General features: G+C 45.6%; 1 protein-coding gene across 1 annotated transcript in view; it reads right to left on the reverse strand.

Annotated features, from left to right (window-relative positions):
* Positions 1-21649, reverse strand: part of LOC141172995 (B-cell receptor CD22-like) — a 42172-nt gene that overhangs the window by 3342 nt on the left and 17181 nt on the right. The window contains exons 7-8 of the mRNA XM_073657611.1: positions 21085-21115; positions 18816-18890 (exon numbers count right to left, since the gene is read on the reverse strand). Coding sequence (XP_073513712.1) covers positions 18816-18890; positions 21085-21115 — 106 coding nt within the window. The remainder of the gene's footprint in view (positions 1-18815; positions 18891-21084; positions 21116-21649) is intronic.

Genomic DNA, 21649 nt, shown 5'->3' on the forward strand with positions numbered 1-21649 from the left:
TACCACAAGAATCACAAAAAAGAGTGTGATAGTAAAATTTCCTTGTGTATTTTGACTCCATTTTAGTTGTGTCTAACGTGTACCTCCTGCCTTTGTGAAATAAAGAAAACCATGCCTTTCTTATGCTGTGAAATTGGAAATCAGGAAAGGCATGGCATTCAACTTACCACTGCATTATCTATGCCAATGTGGCAGCGACCTTGGAAGCAGGAGGAACAGTATGCCAATCTGAAAAGAGGAGTCAGTGGCACCAAGAAGGGCAACTATACATGACATATGTATTGTCACTTTTCATTCTAAGGATGAAGGGTTGTTTTAAGTTAGTTTCATGGCTGACATTTAATACCATATTTTCATATAGAAGGAAATGTAGAAGAAATATGTAGTTTCTAAAGCCGAGCCCAGGAAAATTAGCTAAGCTCAATGTAAGCTTAAACCTCTATGGATGATGACGATAATTAGTGATGAGCGAGTATGCTCTCCACTGTTCGGTACTCGCCCATGCATCTCACTGCTCGAGATTCTCGGCGCTCGGTGAGTATTTCCGGGATGCTCGGGCGGAAGCTCAGGTCCCCTCCCTGCATGGTTGGCGCTCTTTAGAGAGCCAATGAACATGCAGGGATTGTCTGCCACTCACTGTAATACCGTAGCCATCTTGGCTGTGGGTATTACAGTGATTGGCTGGCCACACAGCATAATCAGGTGTATGTAAGACCTGGCGCCGCATTGCTCATCACAGTGTACCCTTCAGAAAGGCAGAGTAGAGAGAGCTGCTGCTGTGTAAGGGACAGAATTGGTGGTGTAATAGTTAAGTATAGGTAATCCACACTGTGGTAAGGCCAGGGACTGGAAATTCATATTCCCAGTTATGAAGGTCTCAGCAGGAATGCTAGTCTGTCTGACTTCAAAGGACCCCAGGCGAGAATTGAATACAGGTCAGCTAGGATATATACTTTTGTAGTGCAAACGCCTATTCCTGACTAGAGTATGGGGGAGCTAATTGAATCATGGCAATGAGGAATAGCTAATTGAATTACCTCTGAAGTCAGGGGAAGCTCCTGTGTTAGATCAATTACCATGCGCACCTTACAATGAGAATATTGCTGGGAAATGGATTATGAAATGTTTGATAGAAGGGAAGAGGAGATTACATGTAAATCGCCTATTTTCTGCCCTGCCCAAGTTACATATAAATGTGTCCCTCTGTGAGAGAGGAGGCGTCTTCTGTTGAGGGTCACCTGTCGCTACAGATGGGCAGAAAGACACAAGGAACCGCCCTGGACCGATGACAGCACCCTTCCTGCCGTGTCCAGAGACCTTTGATGAAAGTGTGGTATATTCACTTTTATTCCTTTTAATTTTGCTTTATCGTATTACTGCTTCCTTACTGTATTTGTCTGACTACTGTATATATATATCTTGTAACTGCTTGTATATATTGTACCTAGCATCGCTCTTTTGAGTAAATAAATCTATAAAATTTATAAGCTCGCTTCACATTATCCTAAACCTGGAACTCACGGAAGTTGTGAGGAAGGATCAGGGGCACGTGGCTCCGATCGGTTTGTGACAATTGGTGGCAGCGGGTGGGATCTGGATATCTGTGAACTGAGCTCGGTGCTAGTTACTAGATCAGACATAGTATACAGTGAAAGCATGTGTACGATACTGTACCCTTCCCCCTTCTTAGTTATCTGTCCTATCTTTTATTTGGCTACTGTCTCTGGTGGATGGCATACTGCCTCAGAAGCAAAGGTTCCCAGATGAGTGCTACCAGAGGGGACGCTGAGCTGGAAGGAAGGTGGCAGTATGGTGCCAGTCGCTGACCAGACTGAGGTGTCAGAGGAGGGTGGAAGTGGCCCCGACACCCACGAAAATCCTGGACATTCTGTTATGCAATCCACAGCTCCAGCTGGAGGGGCCAGTAACCCGAGAGATGGACAGCAGGAGCAGAGCCAGGCCGTGCTCCACATGTGGCAAGCTGAGTGAGATGCCCAGGAAAGAAAGTGGCAAGCTGAGCGAGATGCCCAGGAAAGAAAGGAGGAGAGGCAGTACCAGCTACAGTTAGCCCAGCTGCGGAGCCGGCAGGACCCACCGGCTCAAACAGCACAGACTCCAGCAGCCCCAAAAGCTAAGCTGCGCTCAGAGGATCTGCCTGTCCTGGAGTCGGACGGAGACCTGGACCTTTTCCTGAAAGGGTTTGAACAGGTGTGTCTCCAGTACCAGGTACCCAAGGCAGACTGGGCACGCACCCTGTCCACCAGGCTAAGAGGGAGGGCCCTGGACGCTTTCTCGTCTCTCCCTGCAGCCCAGCACCAGGTATGACCTTAAAGTTGCGCTGATCCTGAAGTACCGTCTCACGCCTGAGGTGTACAGAGTGAAATTCCGCAGCCCGAGGAAACGACCGAGCGAGAGCCACCTAGAGACTCTGCTCCAGATGAGTGGCCAGCTTCACAGATGGTTAGAGGGAGAGATAGACAATCCCAATGAAGCAACCTTGGATCTTTTCCTCAAGGAGCAATTCTTAAACATTTGCTCGGAGGAAGTGCAACAATATGTCCTGGACCGGAAACCCCAAGATGCCAGAACTGCTGCAGAGCTAGCGGATGAGTACTTCGCCAACTGGACATCGCGGAGACCCGTCAGCACCGGCTGGAGGGGGGGTAAGACCAATCCTGTTGCGGGTAACCCTGCAGTTTCCCCTGAGACTACCCCCGCCTGAAAACCTATGGGCCCCATTGTTCCCCCTTCCAAGCCCCAGGGAGGACCCCCTCGATGTCATGCCTGCAATAAGCCGGGACATTACAGGGCGAGCTGCCCTAGCCGGAAGAGGAACCCTCCTACTTCCCAAACCCCAGCAGCGGGTCCAATGGTTTATGTGGTGGGGAAGGGTGGGGCCAGGCCCAATGACAATCTCCAGCAAGTGACTGTGGGGAATAAAGTGGTTATGGGACTAAGGGACACGGGGGCCGATGTGACCCTAGTACAGCCTGAACTGGTACCCCCGGAGAGTATCATCCCTGGAAAGATGCTGACCGTCAGCGGGGTGGGTACGGAGAAGATAACTCTTCCCATGGCTTGTGTGCATCTGGATTGGGGTGTGGACAAGGGGCTGGTAGAGGTCGGGGTTACATCTCGTCTCACTACTAATTGTTATGATCTGCTACAAGCACAAAGGAAAGATAGGAAAACTGTCCCTACAATAGGACTAAGCTGATTCCCTACGATGCAGCGGAGGACCTGTTCCTTGTGAACAGACCCGCCTAAGTCCTCGGCTAGTCTGAAAGCAGACCTATAGATATAAGGGAGGGGTCCCTACAAGAACTAATGACTGGGATATAGATGGACACCTCCTAGCAGAAATAGTAGCAGAGCAAAGACAAACAAACACAAAGTACTAGTGGTCCAAAGACCAAGCAAACTACAGAGTTAGGTACAAGGCACCTGGCTAGCTTAAGAGTAAATGAAACACTGAAGTCCAGCAAGGCCAGAAGAGCGGAGCTGGATTATATAGGCAGAAAGTCATGTGACCAACAAAATAGAAAAAAGACTAACAGGAGGGTTCTAACAGTACCCCCTCTTCTATGAGGACCCTCCGGATCTTCCAGGCCCAGGTCTATCAGGAAACCTCCTGTGAAACGCTCCGACAAGTCTAGGAGCCGAGACATCATCCGCCTTTACCCAGGAGTTATCCTCGGGACCTAAACCTTTACAAGCGACGAGATACTGCAATCTCCCTCTATGCCATCTAGAATTAAGAATACGAGAAATTTCATATTCACCGTCTTCCACCACCGGAGGAACAGAGACATCTGAAACATCAGCTTTTTTCAATAAGGAAACATGAAACACCGGATTAATCTTCCAGGAGGTGGGAACCTCCAACCTAACAGCAGATTGGTTAACTACCTGAAGTACCTTAAACGGCCCTACAAACTTCGGGCCCAATTTCTTGGAAGGAATCCTCAACCGCAGATTCTTAGAGAACAACCAAACCATGTCACCAACCGTAAACAAAACCTCTTGACGTTTCCTGTCAAAGTACCTCTTAGATTTTTTGTTAGCCTCTTGAAGGTTACAACGTACATCAGTCCAAACTCTCTCCAAATCATCGGAAAAATTCTCCTCCTCCGGCACAGCCGATACCAATTTGGAGAATGACCCAAACGACGGATGTCTCCCAGTACAACAAAAAAAAGGAGAACACCTAGCAGAAGAGGATGTATGGTTGTTAAGAGCAAATTCAGCAAGTGGCAGAAACTCAGACCACCCCTCCTGATTGTCAGCCACAAAACAACGCAAAAACTGTTCAACATCCTGGTTCTTTATTTCTGTCTGTCCATTAGACTCAGGATGATATCCAGATGAAATGATCTCCCAACCTGTCACAAAAGGCATGCCAAAAAGGAGCCACGAACTGAGGTCCCCTATCGGAAACAATGTCGGTAGGGACGCCATGGAGTCTGACAATTTCCATAACAAAAGCCTTAGCGAGTGTCTTAGCGCAAGGCAGTTTGATAAAAGGAACCAAGTGACACATCTTGCTAAAACGGTCCATGACCACCAGATGACAGTGAAACCCTCAGAGGCAGGAAGGTCAGTAATAAAATCCATAGCAAGATGCGTCCAAGGTGCACTAGGAACCTCCAGAGGGCAAAGCAACCCCGCAGCAGAAGCATGTGAAGACTTAGATCTAGCACACACAGTACATTGACGCACCCACTTAATGACTTCCTTCTGCCACCCAGGCCACCAAAAACTGCGACCTACAAGTCTCTTAGTCTCAGAAATTCCTGGATGACCTGCCAACCAAGACTCATGACACTCCACAAACAAATCTCTCCTAAAGTTCCGAGGCACAAACAACCTCCCATGGGGAGTGTTAGACGGGGCATCCTCCTGGGCTTTCAGAATCCCATGTTCCAAAACGGAACACCTTCCTGTAAAATGCTCTCCTCCTCCTCGGTACCAACAATGGGAGAAAAGCTGCGAGATAAAGCATCAGCTTTTACATTCTTGATACCATGTATGTAAGTAACAGAAAAATTAAACCGCGAAAAAAAAGTGCCCACCTAGCCTGACGGGCATTCAAGCGCTTGGCAGCATCAAGATAGATCAGATTCTTATGATCAGTGAAAACCTGAATGGGAAATTTAGCACATTACAAGAGATGACGCCAATGTTCAAATGGGAGTTTAATAGCCAGCAATTCCCGATTACCAACATCGTAATTAAGTTCGGTCTCAGAAATTTTTTTGGAAAAAAAAGCACAGGGACGTACTCCATCCTTGTTTTCCTGAGACAAAACAGCACCGACCCCCACCGAAGAAGCATCAACCTCGACCAAAAAAGGCTTGGTCTCATCAGGCTGCATAAGGATGGGGGCAGAACTGAACCTCTCCTTGAGATACACAAAAGCTTCAATGGCCTCAGTAGTCCACTGAACCGTATTCGCACCTTTCCAGGTGAGATCGGTCAGCGGCTTAACAATTATAGAAAAATTCTTAATGAATTTTCTGTACTAATTGGCGAAACCCAAAAATCTCTGTATCGATTTCAAACCCATAGGCCTAGGCCATTCCTGCACCGCCTGAACCTTCACCGGGTCCATCTCAAAGCCCTCGCTGGAGATAATGTAGCCCAAAAAACTAATTCTATGCACAGCGAGCTCACATTTCTCCAGCTTAGCAAAAAGTGAATTGTCACTTAACAACTGCAATACCTCACATACGCTCTGCCAATGAGACTCCAGATCCGGCGAATAAATCAAAATGTCATCCAAATACACCACCACATTCTTACCGATCAACGGTCTTAGGATGTCATTAATAAGGTTCTGAAAAAACGCTGGTGCATTGGTAAGACCAAAAGGCATAACCAGATTCTCAAAATGACCCACCGGAGTGTTAAAAGCAGTTTTCCATTCATCATCCTCCTTCATTCGTAACAAATTGTATGCCCCCGGGAGATCAATTTTAGAGAACCACTTGGCCTCCACTAACTGGTTGAACAAGTCAGGAATTAATGGCAGTGGGTAGGAATTGCGTACGGTAATTTTATTAATTTCGCGAAAGTCCAAAAATGGACGTAAACCGCCGTCCTTTTTTTTTACAAAAAAAAATCCAACAGCCACAGGAGACTTAGAAGGTCTAATGTGACCGGCGGCCAAGCTTGTCTGTATGTACTCCTCCAAGGCCTTTCTCTCAGGGATAGTCACATTAAATAAGCGACTCTTGGGAAGAGTAGCTCCAGGGACAAACTCAATGGTGCAATCCTAGTCCCTATGAGGAGGCAAAACTTGCGACTTCTCCTCAGAAAAAAACTTCCAAAAATCCTGAATAGGTACAGGTAATTCCCCTTTTTCCACAGCAGCAATACGACCGTTACAACATTTATCATAACACTTAGGACTCCAAGACTTAATTTCATTGGTAGACCAGTCCAGTACAGGATTGTGCAATTTTAACCAAGGTAACCCCAAAACCACTGGAGAAGGCAAATTATTTAATACTGCCAAATCCAAATTCTCTTGGTGAATACCATTAATGGTGAGGGGAAATTCAAAAACCTTGTGAGTAATACATTTCAAAGGAGAGCCATCAACAGCAACCACAGAAATAGGAGATGACAAAAGTTTGGATTCTAATTTAAATTTTTCCAAAAATCCCTTATCAATCACATTGAGTGTAGAACCAAAATCCACAAATACCCGAAATTCAATGAACTCCTCCTGAAATGAGATGCTTCCAGGAAGAAATACTCCCTTTGAGTTTAAACAAGCTATACGGGCGAAACTGACCTTTTTTTTTTCTTTGTTCAAATGAAGCACGCAGTTCTTAATAAAGTGGTCAGATTTACAGCAATAAAACATAATCCCTTAGCAACCCTGCGGTATTTTTCCTGAGAATGGGGTGACATCGCCCCAATCTCCATCGGTTCTCCACCTTCCGAGAAGACCCTCTGAAAACTAGGAGCTGCCATAGCAGTAGATTTCTCTTCATTAATCCTAGCAAGCAGTCTCCTGTCCACATGTATAGCTAATTGCATTGCCTCCTGCAAGGTTCCAGGTGTTGGGAAGGCAATCAGCAGATCCTTAACCCTTTCACCTAGACCAGCAAGAAACAGACATTTTAATGCTGAGTCATTCCATTCCACTTCAGCCAACCATCTTCTGAAGTATGTACAATAATTTTCCATATCACCTGATCCCATCCCAACTGTCAGCTTGCACATGATCCCTCCAGCAGCTCAAAACCTAGTGAACCTGTCAAGTGTGTATCACATGTTGGGGCAACCCACAGTGACCCCACAACCCATCCAGGTGAGGGAAGGGGACCGGGACTCCCTGAGGAGACCCCGGGCATTTCTGTGGTCACCCGCAGCAGGAGGGCTCAGGAGGCAGAGGCCGCTTTGCACCCTGACTCCTCCACCCCATCACCTGGGTCTGGGACTAGGCCCACTGGTGTTAACCCCCCAGCGCCATTCCCTGAGGGTTCGGGCGAGAGTGCGGCCTTCAGGTCCCTGTTAGTGGGCTCCAGCCAGGAGTTCCAGGCGGCTGTCCAAGCCGACAGCAGCCTGAAAGCCTTGAAGGAATGCGCAGGTAAGCCCCCCTTGGAGACAGACAAGGACCGCTTGTTCTGGGACTAAGGGAGGCTGTATAGGGAAACACTGCCCACAGATGGACAAGAAGGTTGTCGCGGCGAGAGACACCTAGTGGTACCTCAGCCGTACCGGGCTGAGTTGTTACTGCTCGCGCATGAGATTCCGTTGGCTGGTCACCTAGGGGTCGCTAAGACCAAGGCTCAGCTAGCCCACTTGTTTTATTGGCCTAAGATGAGGACAGCAGTAGCTGCCTACTGCTGTTCATGTGTCACCTGTCAGAGGATGGGGAAGGCGGGACCAGGCCCTAAAGCCCCATTGATACCTCTGCCCATAATAGGTGAGCCTTTCCAGTGGATTGCTGTGGACCTCATTGGGCCACTGCCCATTCCCAGCAGCTCCGGGAAGCGCTACATACTAATGGTAGTGGACTACGCTACTAGGTACCCAGAAGCTGTCACGCTGTCCTCCATCCGGGCAGACGTAGTGGCCAAAGCCCTGCTGGAAATCTTCACCCGTGTTGGTTTCCCCCAGGAGATGCTCACGGACCGAGGGACCCAGTTCATGTTTGACTTGATGCAGAGTTTGTGTAAGCAAACAGGGGTGCAACATCTGGTTTCCAACCTGTATCACCCACAGACTAATGGCCTGTGTGAACGGTTCAATGGCACATTGAAACAGATGATCCGAATGTTGGTTGAGTCCCAGGGACGCGACTGGGAGCGACACCTCCCACATCTGTTGTTTGCTTACCGGGAAGTGCCTCAAGCCTCGACAGGGTTCTCCCCCTTCGAGCTCCTGTATGGAAGACGGGTACGGGGACCCCTCGCTCTCGTGAGGGAATCCTGGGAGGAAGAAGCAGCCACCCCGGGTGTTTCAGTCGTGGAATTTGTCTCGCGATTCTGTGACAGAATGCAGGCTCTGATGCAGCTGGTGCATGACAACATGGTCCAGGCCCAGGCAGAGCAGAAGCGCTGGTATGACAAGAATGCTCGGGAGAGGACATACCAGGAAGGGCCGAAAGTATGGGTCCTAGTCCCTATGCCCCAGGACAAGCTTCAGGCACGATGGGAGGGCCCTTATGATGTGCATCAGCAGCTCAGCAAGGTCAATTACCTGGTCACAATTGACCCGGTCTGGAACAGGCAGAAGGTCTTCCATGTCAACATGATGAAAGCGCATCATGACAGGGAAGCCTGTGCCTTTCCGGTGTTCAGTCTGCCAGAGGAAGGGGAGGAGGAGGACCTCATGGATCTGCTCGCACATGCCCGTGCGGGAGGGTCCATGGAGGATGTCCCCATGAACATCCTTCTGTCTGAGGACCAACGGTCCCAGCTGAAGGAGGTCATGTGCCCTTTCCCTGGCCTCCTCTCGGGAAAGCCCGGGCGGACAAAGCTGGCAGTCCACCGAGTGGACACGGGGAATCACGCCCCTATCCGGCGAATGGCATATCGCGTCTCCTTGGAGATACAGGAGCAAATGCGGAAGGAGATTGCCGAGATGCTGGAGCTGGGGGTGATCCATCCGTCCACCAGCGCATGGGCCTCACCTGTAGTCCTCGTGCCCAAAAAGGACCGGATGACCCGGTTCTGTGTGGATTACAGGGGGCTCAATGCCATTACCGCCGATGACGCGTTCCCCATGCAGCGCATCGACGACCTGCTTGACCGGTTGGGCAAGGCTCAGTACTTGACCATCATGGACTTGAGCCGAGGATACTGGCAGATTCCCCAGTCCCCAGAGGCACAGGAGAAATCAGCCTTTATCACTCCTTTTGGACTGTATGAGCCCACCGTCATGCCATTTGGCATGAAGAATGCCCCCCCCCCAACTTTCTAGCGAATGGTCAACACCTTGCTGTTAGGGTGCGAAGGGTTCGCAGCTGCATACCTGGATGACATTGCCGTCTTCAGCCCCACTTGGGAGGAACACCTTCGGCACCTGTCAGAGGTGCTGGGGCGGATCCACCGGGCAGGCTTGACCATCAAGCCGGGAAAGTGTCAGATGGGCATGACTGAGGTCCAATACCTGGGACACCGGGTAGGTGGGGGGAAACTGAGACCAGAACCCGGGAAGGTGGATGCAATTACGACCTGGCCCACCCCAAGGACAAAGAAACAGGTGATGTCTTTCTTGGGTACGGCTGGGTACTATAGGAAGTTCGTACAGGACTATAGTGCCCTGGCCAAGCCCCTGACAGACCTCACCAAGAAGAAGCTGCCGCAAGCTGTCAACTGGACAGCGGACTGCGAGCGCTCCTTCCAGGCCTTGAAAGCTACCCTGGAGGCAGCCCCTGTACTCCAGGCATATGACGACTCCCGGCCGCTTGTAGTACAGACTGACGCCAGCACCTATGGACTCGGTGCGGTGCTGAGCCAACCTGACTCAGCAGGTCAAGAGCACCCTGTTCAATACCTCAGTCGGAAACTTCTGCCGAGGGAAGTGGCCTACTCTTCGGTGGAGAAGGAATGCCTGGCGGTCATGTGGGCTCTGCAGCATCTACAGCTATACGTGTACGGGCGCCAGTTCACCGTGGTGACGGACCACAACCCCCTCACTTGGCTATCTCGAGTAGCCGGTGAGAACGGAAGGTTGCGGCGATGGAGCCTAGCTCTCCAACATTACAACTTTGATGTTCGGTATAAGTCCGGCCGGGCCCCCGGTAACGCAGATGGGTTATCCAGGCAAGGGGAGGCAGCTGAAGTGCTTGCGGATGATGACCGACGAGGTCTTCCTCCGAACGCACTCTAAAAGGGGGAGGTGTGGTGAGGCCAGGGACTGGAAATTCATATTCCCAGTTATGAAGGTCTCAGCAGGAATGCTAGTCTGTCTGACTTCAAAGGACCCCAGGGAAGAATTGAATACAGGTCAGCTAGGATATATACCTTTGTAGTTCAAACGCCTATTCCTGACAAGAGTATGGGGGAGCTAATTGAATCATGGCAATGAGGAATAGCTAATTGAATTACCTCTGAAGTCAGGGGAAGCTCCTGTGTTAGATCAATTACCATGCGCACCTTACAATGAGAATATTGCTGGGAAATGGATTATGAAATGTCTGAAAGAAGGGAAGAGGAGATTACATGTAAATCGCCTATTTTCAGCCCTGCCCAAGTTACGTATAAATGTGTCCCTCTGTGAGAGAGGAGGCGTCTTCTGTTGAGGGTCACCTGTCGCTACAGATGGGTAGAAAGACACCAGGAACCGCCCTGGACCCATTACAGCACCCTTCCTGCCGTGTCCAGAGACATTTGATGAAAGTGTGGTATATTCACTTTTATGTCTTTTAATTTTACTGTATCGTATTACTGCTTCCTTACTGTATTTGTCTGACTACTGTATATACAGTACAGACCAAAAGTTTGGACACACCTTCTCATTTAAAGATTTTTCTGTATTTTCATGACTATGAAAATTGTACATTCACACTGAAGGCATCAAATCTATGAATTAACACATGTGGAATTATATACTTAACAAAAAAGTGTGAAATAACTGAAAATATGTCTTATATTCTAGGTTCTTAAAAGTGGCCACCTTTTGCTTTGATAACTGGTTTGCACACTCTTGGCATTCTCTTGATGAGCTTCAAGAGGTGGTCACCGGAAATGGTTTTCACTTCACAGGTGTGCCCTGTCAGGTTTAATAAGTGGGATTTCTTGCCTTATGAATGGGGTTGGGACCATCAGTTGTGTTGTGCAGAACTCTGGTGGATACACAGCTGATAGTCCTACTAAATAGGCTGTTAAAATTTGTATTATGGCAAGAAAAAAGCAGCTGAGTAAAGAAAAATGAGTGGCCATCATTACTTTAAGAAATGAAGGTCAGTCAGTCCGAAAAATTGGGAAAACTTTGAAAGTGTCCCCAAGTGCAGTTGCAAAAACCATCAATCGCTACAAAGAAACTGGCTCACATGAGGACCGCCCCAGGAAAGCAAAACCAAGAGTCACCTCTGCTTCTGAGGATAAGTTTATCCGAGTCACCAGCCTCAGAAATCGCAGGTTAACAGCAGCTCAGATTAGAGACCAGGTCAATGCCACACAGAGTTCTAGCAGCAGACACATCTCTTCAAAAACTATTAAAAGGAGACTTTGTGCAGCAGGCTTTCATGGTAAAATAGCTGCTAGGAAACCACTGCTAAGGACAGGCAACAAGCAGAAGAGACTTGTTTGGGCTAAAGAACACAAGAAATGGACATTAGACCAGTGGAAATCTGTGATTTTTTCTGATGAGTCCAAATTTGAGATCTTTGGTTCCAACCACCATGGCTTTGTGCGACGCAGAAAAGGTGAACGGATGGACTCTACATGCCTGGTTCCCACCATGAAGCAGGGAGGAAGAGGTGTAATGGTGTGGGGGTGCTTTGCTGGTGACACTGTTGGGGATTTATTCAAAATTGAAGGCATACTGAACCAGCATGCCTACCACAGCATCTTGCAGCGGCATGCTATTCCATCCAGTTTGCGTTTAGTTGGACCATCATTTATTTTTCAACAGGACAATGACCCCAAACAAACCTCCAGGCTGTGTAAGGGCTATTTTACCAAGAGGGAGAGTGATGGGGTGCTACGCCAGATGACCTGGCCTCCACAGTCACCAGACCTGAACCCAATCGAGATGGTTTGGGGTGAGCTGAACCGCAGAGTGAAGGCAAAAGGGCCAACAACTGCTAAGCATCTCTGGGAACTCCTTCAAGATTGTTGGAAGACCATTTCCAGTGATTACCTCTTGAATCTCATCAAGAGAATGCCAAGAGTGTACAAAGCAGTCATCAAAGCAAAAGGTGGCTACTTTGAAGAACCTAGAATATAAGACATATTTTCAGTTGTTTCACACTTTTTTGTTAAGTATATAATTCCACGTGTGTTAATTCATAGTTTTGATGCCTTCAGTGTGAATGTACAATTTCCATAGTCAAGAAAATACAGAAAAATCTTTAAATGAGAAGGTGTGTCCAAACTTTTGGTCTGTACTGTATATATATCTTGTAACCGCTTGTATATATTGTACCTAGCATCACTCTTTTGAGTAAATAAATCTATAAAATTTATAAGCTCGCTTCACATTATGCTAAACCCAGAACTCACGGAAGTTGTGAGGAAGGTTCAGGAGCACGTGGCTCCTATCGGTTTGTGACACACACCAAGATACATATCCTTCTGAACTAACAGTCCTTCTGAGGACTAATCCAGCTGCATATATTCAGTGATGATAGCAGAAGTTAGGCAGGCAGAAAAATTTGTGAACACTATACAGTGCAATAGTGTCCATTGCATGTTATGTCTGCTGCTGCTGCTGCCTGTTTCAGATAGCCATCAGACTAGATATCAGGGGTTTTCTTTTTCTCTTAATCTTAATTATATTCTTTTAAAAAAAATAGTCCAACATTTTACTGCTCCATTTGCTTGTTAGCACTTCAGAATACAGCCAGATCGTTTTCATCATCAGATGTGATCCCATATTACCGCGGTACAAATCCAGCAATTTGTAGGAACCGTGTAAAATATTATCCTCCTTTTACAGTTAGGCAGTAGTGTGTTGGTGAAGATATTGACACATGGTCGCTGCCAATAATAGGAAACTACAAGGCCGGTATTTAAAACCGTGGGAGTCAGTCAGGCATATCACATAATACCGCGGTACAAATCCAGCAATTTGGAGGGACCGTGTAAAATATTATCCTTCTTTTAAAGTTAGGCAGCAGTGTGTCGGTGAAGCTATTGACACGTGGTCACTGCTAATAATAGGAAACTACAAGGCCAGTATTTAAAACCGTAGGCATTCGTCAGACGTATCACATATATCTGTGGTACAAATCCAGCAATTTGGAGGGACCGTGTAAAATATTATCCTCCTTTTACAGTTAGGCAGCAGTGTGTCGGTGAAGCTATTGATACATTGTCGCTGCCAATACTAGGAAATTACAAGGCCAGTATTTAAAACCGCGGGCCTCCGTCAGACGTATCACATATTACCGAGGTACAAATCCAGCAAATTTTAGGGACCGTGTAAAATATTATCCTTCTTTTACAGTTAGGCAGCAGTGTGTCGGTGAAGCTATTGACACATGGTCGCTGACAATAATAGCAAACTACAAGGCAGGTATTTAAAACTGCAGGCATCCGTCAGACATATCACACATAACTGCGCTACAATTCAGCAATTTGTAGGGACCATGTAAAATATTATCCATCTTTTACAGCTAGGCAGCAGTGTGTCAGTGAAGCTATTGACACATGGTCACTGCCAATAATAGGAGACTACAAGACTGGTATTTAAAAGCGTGGGCGTCCGTCTGACGTATCACATATTACCGCGATACAAATCAAGCAATTTATAGGGACCGTGTAAAATATTATCCTTCTTTTACAGTTAGGCAGCAGTGTGTCGGTGAAGCTATTGACACGTGGTCGCTGATAATAATAGCACACTACAAGACAGGTATTTAAAACTGCGGGTGGCCATCAAACGTATCACATATAACTGCGCTACAAATCCAGCGATTTGTAGTGGCCGTGCTTAATATTATCCTCGTTTAAAAATGGACAAGGCGCGTGGCAAGGGACGGGGAAGTGGACGTGATGGTGATGGTGCATGCAGAGGCCGGGGCCGAGGCCATGGGTGAGCTAAATTGTGCCACAACAAGCACACACATCTTGTTGCCCCACCTTCTTGTCCCAATTAATAGGGGACTGCAGAGCACCACTATTGAACCAAGAGCAGTGTCAAAAGGTTGTTGATGGGATAGCAGATAATGCTTCCAGTCACTTTGCCAGCACCATGACCACCCTGTCTTCCATGCTGTCAAGTCTCAGGAACCATGAGTCTGGACTGCATATTCCTCACCCTCACCCTCCTTCCTTCCACCATGCCGAGTGCCCGGAGACAACTGATCCCACACTTGGACACTCTGAAGAGCTGTTCACTTTTCCATTTATAGATTCTGGCCCTTTGTACGGCCAGCTTGAAGCGGGAGAAGATGAGATTGCATGTAGCAATTCCCAAATATTTGAGCAGCTACTGTCACACAAAGGCGACGGTGGGAAACTGTCGCTAGAGGTGGATGATAATGATGAGACACAATTGCCACCAAATCAGGAGGAGGCCCAGGGTTCGTATGTAGAAGACGAGGTGGTGGACGATGAAGTCATTGACCCAACCTGGCAAGGTGACATGCAAAGCGAGCACACTGGGAGAGGGAGGAGTAGAACCACAACAGGCAGGAAGAATCAGTGTGGTGGCCATAGACACAAGGCAGGCAACCGTTCCCTGAAACACCAACACAACAGAAGTTGCCAGTATAACTATTAAGTCTTCCTGAGTTTACTTGTTTTTTAAAGACTCTGCAGATAACCCCAAAAAGGCCATTTGCAACATCTGCCAGGCCAGCATCAGAAGGGTTAGCAAAACTAGCAGCCTGACCACTATCAGCATGCTCAGGCACATGACAGCAAAGCACCCGACTAAGTGGGCAGAACGCCAGGGTTTAGAAACAGTGTCTGCTGGTGACACCACTGCTTGTTCAGCTGTTGTGCGTGCACATCAATCCCCTGTCCATGCCTCCCGCCCTGCACCTGTCATTACACACTCACAACTACCACCATCAGCAACCATGTCCACGCCCTTGTCCCAGCGCAGAATTTTACCCCAGACTTTGGAACGCAAGCACAAACACACAGCCAACACCCCACAGGCCACACTACTAAACTCACACATTTCGTGAATGCTTGCACGTGAAATGTTGCCTTTTAGGCTCATGGAGACTAAAGCTTTCTGCAACCTCCTTGAGGCGGCCGTCCTTCAGTACTCGATCCCCATCCACCACTATTTCTCACGGTGTGCCGTCCCCTCATTACATTATTATATCCAGTGTCTTTTTTTTGGGAAGTCTATTCCCATGCACCTCTTCACACCCATACATGGGTATACGCTTCCTGATTTTGTCTATTTTCTGTTGTCCTCCTCTTTCTTCTCATCCTCATCCTCCACCACTATATCACCAGAGTGACCGTGATGCACCATCCACTAAAATTTTAAGGGTGTTTATGATGCCCGTAGGAAATGTTTGTAATACAGTACGTTCATGTATACCCCCCAGGGGTAAATGTTTTTCAGCCCACACACTTAATGCATGGGCATTACCAGTAAAGGAGACCCACTCCTTAATAGGGGAACAATTTTTTTAATGATGCCCTCCTCTATGTCTCTTCAAAGGGGTGTTGGATTGCGTCCAAATTTTTGGCAGCCCTTGCAGTCATTGCATACACAAGAACAGTATAGGAGACCCGCTCCTTTATAATGGGAACATTTTTTTAATGAGGCCCTCCTATATGTCTCTTTCAAGGGGCATTGGAATGCATCCAAAATATAGGCAGCCGTTGCAGTCACTTCATACGCAATAACTGTATAGCATAACATCTCTTTTATAATGGGAACATTTTGTCACTGAGGTCCTCCTCTACTTCTCTTCAAAGGGGTATTGGGATGCGTAGAAAATTTAGGCAGCCATTGCAGTCACTGCATACGCAATAACTGTATAGCAGAAACGCTCCTTTATAATAGGAACATTTTGCTACTGAGGCCCTCCTCTATGTTTCTTTAAATTGGTATTGGGGTTTTTCCCAAATTTAGGCAGCCATTGCAGTCACTGCATATGCAATAACTGTATAGAAGAACCGCTCCTTTATAATAGGAACATTTTGCTACTGAGGCCCTCCTCTATGTTTCTTTAAATTGGTATTGGGGTTTTTCCCAAATTTAGGCAGCCGTTGCAGTCACTGCATACGCAATAACTGCATAGCAGAACCGCTCCTTTATAATGGGAACATTTTGTTACTGAGGCCCTCCTCTATGTATCTTCAAATTGGTATTGGGGTTTTCCAAAATTTGGGCAGCTCTTTCAGTCACTGCATACCCAATAACAATATAGGTGACCCGCTCCTATATAATTGTAAATTATTGTTTTAAATCAGGCTCTCTATGTCTCTTCAAAGGGGTATTGGAGTTTTTAAAAATTTTGGGCAGCCCTTGCAGTCAGTGCATACGCTATAACACTATAGGAGACCCACTCCTTAATAATGGGAACAACAAAGCATAGCCAGCTGATGGCCCTCTAACAATAGTGAGGTCCGACTACTGGCCCTCTAAGAATAGTAAGGGCCGCCTTATGGCCCTATAAAAATAGGCTTTGTGACGTTCAGAGTCCCTCATTCATAAATGAAACAGGATGTGTCTGATCATGTCTCACAGACCACATGGCCAGATAACGTAGCAAAACGTTAAAATGACATTTACCGGTGAATGTATTGTTCCCCATTGAAAGCGATGCAAAACTGCAAAAATATATCAAAAACGCTACGTGTGAACATAGCCCAAGGTGTGGAGGATCATTTTAGTTTTTGGTTATTTATGTTACCTTATATACAAGTCATTACCCTGGAAAGGATGTTACTTAACATTTTTTTCCAGTAAAATCCATTTTGGTTTAGTTCTTGTATTTTTTATTGTGAGTCTGTAAAAGTGGCGTAATACCTCTGACAACGTTGTTCACAGCAGTGAACTGGGAGTATCAGATGCTTCCAGGAGTCTTCCCTATGCTGTTCCCATGTCATTTGAGCACTGAACCCATCAATTTGGGTAATTTTTAGGCCCACTGCAGACTGCCGGGGGGTGGGGCTGCCGGAGAAATGCTTGAGTTTCCGATAGAATTACATTGGGCTCATTGCTTTGGTTGAGCACTCGAGCATTCCAATTTGCTCGACTCGAGCAATGAGCACCCGAGCAGTTTAATGCTCACTCATCACTAATGATGATGCATCACTTACTGGGCTGCTTGCTGCAGTTTTGATAAAATCACAGTTTTATTTGATCTATCAGTTTTCTGAACACTGAGCTGTATATAACCCCGCCCACACCACTGATTGGCAGCTTTCTCTGTACACTGTGTATAGGCAGAAAGCTGCCAAACAGTGCATGGAGAGTATACAGAGCTCAATAATATGCAGAACTACAGTCCATGGCATCAGGTTTACTAGTCCTCTAGTGATAAAATCAGTGATTGTATCAAAACTACAGTAAGCAGCAAAGTAAGTGATATATCACTGGAATCAGAGTCTCCGTCCCTCTATCATGCTTGTGACGATGCAGCCTAAAATCTTAATTAGCCAGACAATTAGATTTGTTAATCCAAGAGAAGTACCTTATTGTGTTTAATTAGAGATTGCTGGTTGTGTTTTATTAATGTTCTGCTTGCTCATCAGTTTATGTACACTAATTTAACTTGTTTTATTAATGTTCTGCTTGCTCATCAGTTTATGTACACTAATTTAACTTGTAAAGTGTCCAGCATTCCAATAATCTCATTAGTATCTCAGGGGCTCCAACTATTGTTCACAAATCGTCTAGGGGGGAGAGCGTGAGAGCAGTTCTGACATTCAGGAGGCTGAGCACAGGGAAGCAAAAGGGACGTGTTTTTGGTAGCATTCAGACTTGGGACAGAGAATCAAGGAGCTTCAGAAAGACTTTACATGGTACCCAAAGAGACACAGATTTGTATTCTATATGATTCTAGTCTAAGGGAATCGGCCCTGACTGGAAAGATACGAATCTGCTCCATTTGACCATCAGAGAGACATGGATATATTTTGGGGAGACCAGGGTCAGGATGAAGAAGTCACCAGGCCCCATGGATATGTTGTTTGGGGTTGCCAGTAGGGACCCACCGGTCGCCTGCAACGCCCAGAGACATTCGGAGAAGCCAGATTGGGACCCACTGGTCACCTGGCCCCATAGAAACTCTCAGAGAAGCTAGGTTGGGACCCTTGGGTCTCCTGGTCATATACCTCGATGGACTGCTAGCTTCCTAAACTTGCCGCTACCTCCTCTCTGTGGGGGCCTACCAGAAGCGGGGGGCCACTGGTTGAGGTAGTCGGCCCTGGAAGTCTCCAAAGTTGCAGCTATTCTATCCCAGGAGGGTGGAGAAGGAAAGGTGAGACTGTGTAATGTTGTACCATCTTGGGTATTTGTTGGGACTGTTCTATGTGTTTATTGTCCGCTTTGTGGTTCAATAAAGTATTGACACGCTGATTTACCTTCAACCTGTGTTGTCTGAGTAGCGTTACGCCCATGGAAGACCCCGGTTCTTCACAATGCTGTTCTCAGATTATATGACAAAAACCTGGTAACTTATTCCCTTTAAAATAACTTTCTTTTCTCACCTTTAATACATCATATTCATTCTCAATATCTTTTTTCATGAGATCACAATATGTGGCATCTGGAAATTCAGCAGCCTGCAAAAAAATATATGTATGAAAGTCATTAAAAAATATTACTTCAACGAGCAAATACAAATTTAAAACTCTCAATGTAAGGATCTTTTAAATAAAAAAATCACTCAAAAGGAGAAGATTCTCTGAGCACAGGATGAATAATGAAGCTCTGCTGCGAAAAAGGGGAAACTCTGTTGTGACGACTGCACTGAATACCATGGTAAGGAAGATGTCATTGTAGTGATGGTGGCTCTTGAGAGGAAGGAGAAGCAAACTGCTGTGACTATGAGGAAAAGGGGGTCCTGCTGTCCAGCAGATACACCTTTTTCCTTGTGTTTAGCTTCTGTTATTCTTGCTGCAGTGTATTTAGTGTAACAGGTGTTTTCATTTACTCATTTGACTATCCTTTCACCTTTTGGTTGCAGATTTATATACCTTCCCCCTGATGGTATTTCCTGCTGGTGATAGTCTCATTTGGATGTCCAGTCATACTGCTGTACCACTCAGTGAAAGACCAGCTAGGGTTTATCTCTCTGCTGTTTATTTTATTTACTCTGCATCTATCTTCTGTATCTTATTAGGAACTAGGCGGCTTATTTTCTAACAGTACATACTTAATCCTTTATTTTGCATTTCGTGTTTTTTTTTTACTCACTCTGGGATCTCTTTCTATTTCAGCACACTTTCCCTTCTGTAGGTAATTTGCACTCTGTTCTGCCCTCCGGTTCTTTAGGAGGAACGTGAAGCCCTCGACGGCCTGTCATGCAGCTTATGTCTGAGTTGCCATCAACTAGTTTGTTAGGGATATCCCAGCTCATGAAGTAACTACTAGGGACTGCGGGGTCAGGATCTCTAGTCTGTACAGGAACCGGCAGGGTCAGTTGCAGTTTTTAGTGTGTTACCTTGTTTCCCAAGTGAGTTTCTATCCTATCATAACAGAATGCTGAGGACTGAACTCCATCCTGATCCAACATATAAGCCAAAAGAAAAAGAAAAAAGTTTTGTTCCAGATCCTCAGATGAAATTCCAATACTTTATTTGAACATTGTTAAAAAATACATGACACTCAAAGGCAAAAAAATAACACGTTTTGATCCATACCCATATGTTAATCTGAGCTCAGATTAAGTTTGTACTTTGCAAACAAAACAAGTCACTTTTTCTTTTTTTTGCCTTTGAGTGTCATGTAAATTTTAACAGTTTTCAAATGAGGTATTGGAATTTTATCTAAGAAGCTGGAACAAAACTTTTTGCTATTTCCTATAGAAGAAAATGCTGTGACAACTGCACACAAAAAAAGAGTAAAAGGTTCAGTTGCAAGTCTAGTTGGAAGGTAGGAAATGCAGTGACATCTTAAGAGAAGCAGCACTGTTATTAAAGGGAAGCTGCAAAATAATTAACTGTTTAAGTCAGGTTTTATTTTATAAAAATACATTCCATATGTTATGATCTGTATTAAGATAAAACGTTAGTACTATTGCACTGGGGCTCTTTTCGACTTATACTTCCTGTCCTTTAAGGAAGAGTTTTCAGCAGTTTCCTTATCCTCACAGACAGGATCATAATGACAGGTAAAAGAGTTAATCAATCACAACAAGTGATATTACAGTTTCCCCCGCTCCCCCACTCATCACAATGACCTTTGCGCACGCTCATTAGATGCTTCCGTGCAAGAGATTGCGTAAGATTGTGATCATTGCTGCTAATGTACATGTAAATTTCCTAAAACAATAGGAAGTTAGAGTCTAAAAATCCACAGTTGTCAGCGTGAAAATTGCAAGATTTTAAAATTTTGTTTTGAATGCAGATTGTGATATAGAAAGAAAAATATTGTCAAAAATGAAAATAAATAAAAAACAATCCATTTAACTGAAAATAGGTAATTTTCTGCTGACAGATTCCCTCTAACATTGGAGACAGAAAGCGAGGTCCTGCTACAGCTACTGATTAAAGGACACTACATTGTACTTTCTTGGGAAAACTATTTTTAACTACTGTAAGTGGTCGGGAACTACTTTACGATTTATAAGGGCATCTAAGAACATTCTGAAAATTAAGCCTTCACCCAAAGACTCGTCTTCATTCATTGTTTTTCTGGTGAGACTTCTGAATTGTACTCACCTTGCTCCTCTCCTGCTCATATCACACGGAGCTAAAAATCTGTTCACTAATTTATAATCATAGAATTTACTCCAGAACACAAAAATCATTTTACCTTACTCCTCGTAACTTTTAACTTTCGGCTTCTAGTGGAAAAAGAACATATGTAACAATTATTACTCGAGATCACTCCTGGTATTGGGTAAAAGAAATAAACTAAAAAAAGGCACAATAGTACGTATTAATTAAGAAGAAAACACAGAAAAAAACATGATGTTAAAAGAGGTCAGCAAATTTATTAAGGAGGAAAAGAATTCTCTACGAATTTTACAAAAAAGTGTATTCTCGAGCACACAGATTTTTGGCAATTCACTCTTCAAAAATTCAAATTTTGCAAGGCGAACAGTTCAAAATAAAATTAATATTCATCTCACTATTCCCCTGTCCCGCCATACCCGCAGCCCACCATTCGGTCCTCCATGCCTCTTCTTTTCCACTTTACCCTGCACCATCACTCGAGCAACGTGCGTTGAGATGTCATGGTGTCTCGACATGCGCCATAACAGCATGGCATGCAGTAATGTAAGAGGCCTAGTTAAGCCAAAAGTCACGTCTTGGAGGTAAGAGGTTGAACAGGATTCGCAAGACAGGAAAAGTGGAAAAGAAGAAGTATGGAGAAC

The sequence above is a fragment of the Phyllobates terribilis genome, unplaced genomic scaffold, assembly GCF_046119375.1.
Source record: "Phyllobates terribilis strain yellow unplaced genomic scaffold, ASM4611937v1 Scaffold_12__6_contigs__length_324123572, whole genome shotgun sequence".
Lineage (NCBI taxonomy): Eukaryota > Metazoa > Chordata > Amphibia > Anura > Dendrobatidae > Phyllobates > Phyllobates terribilis.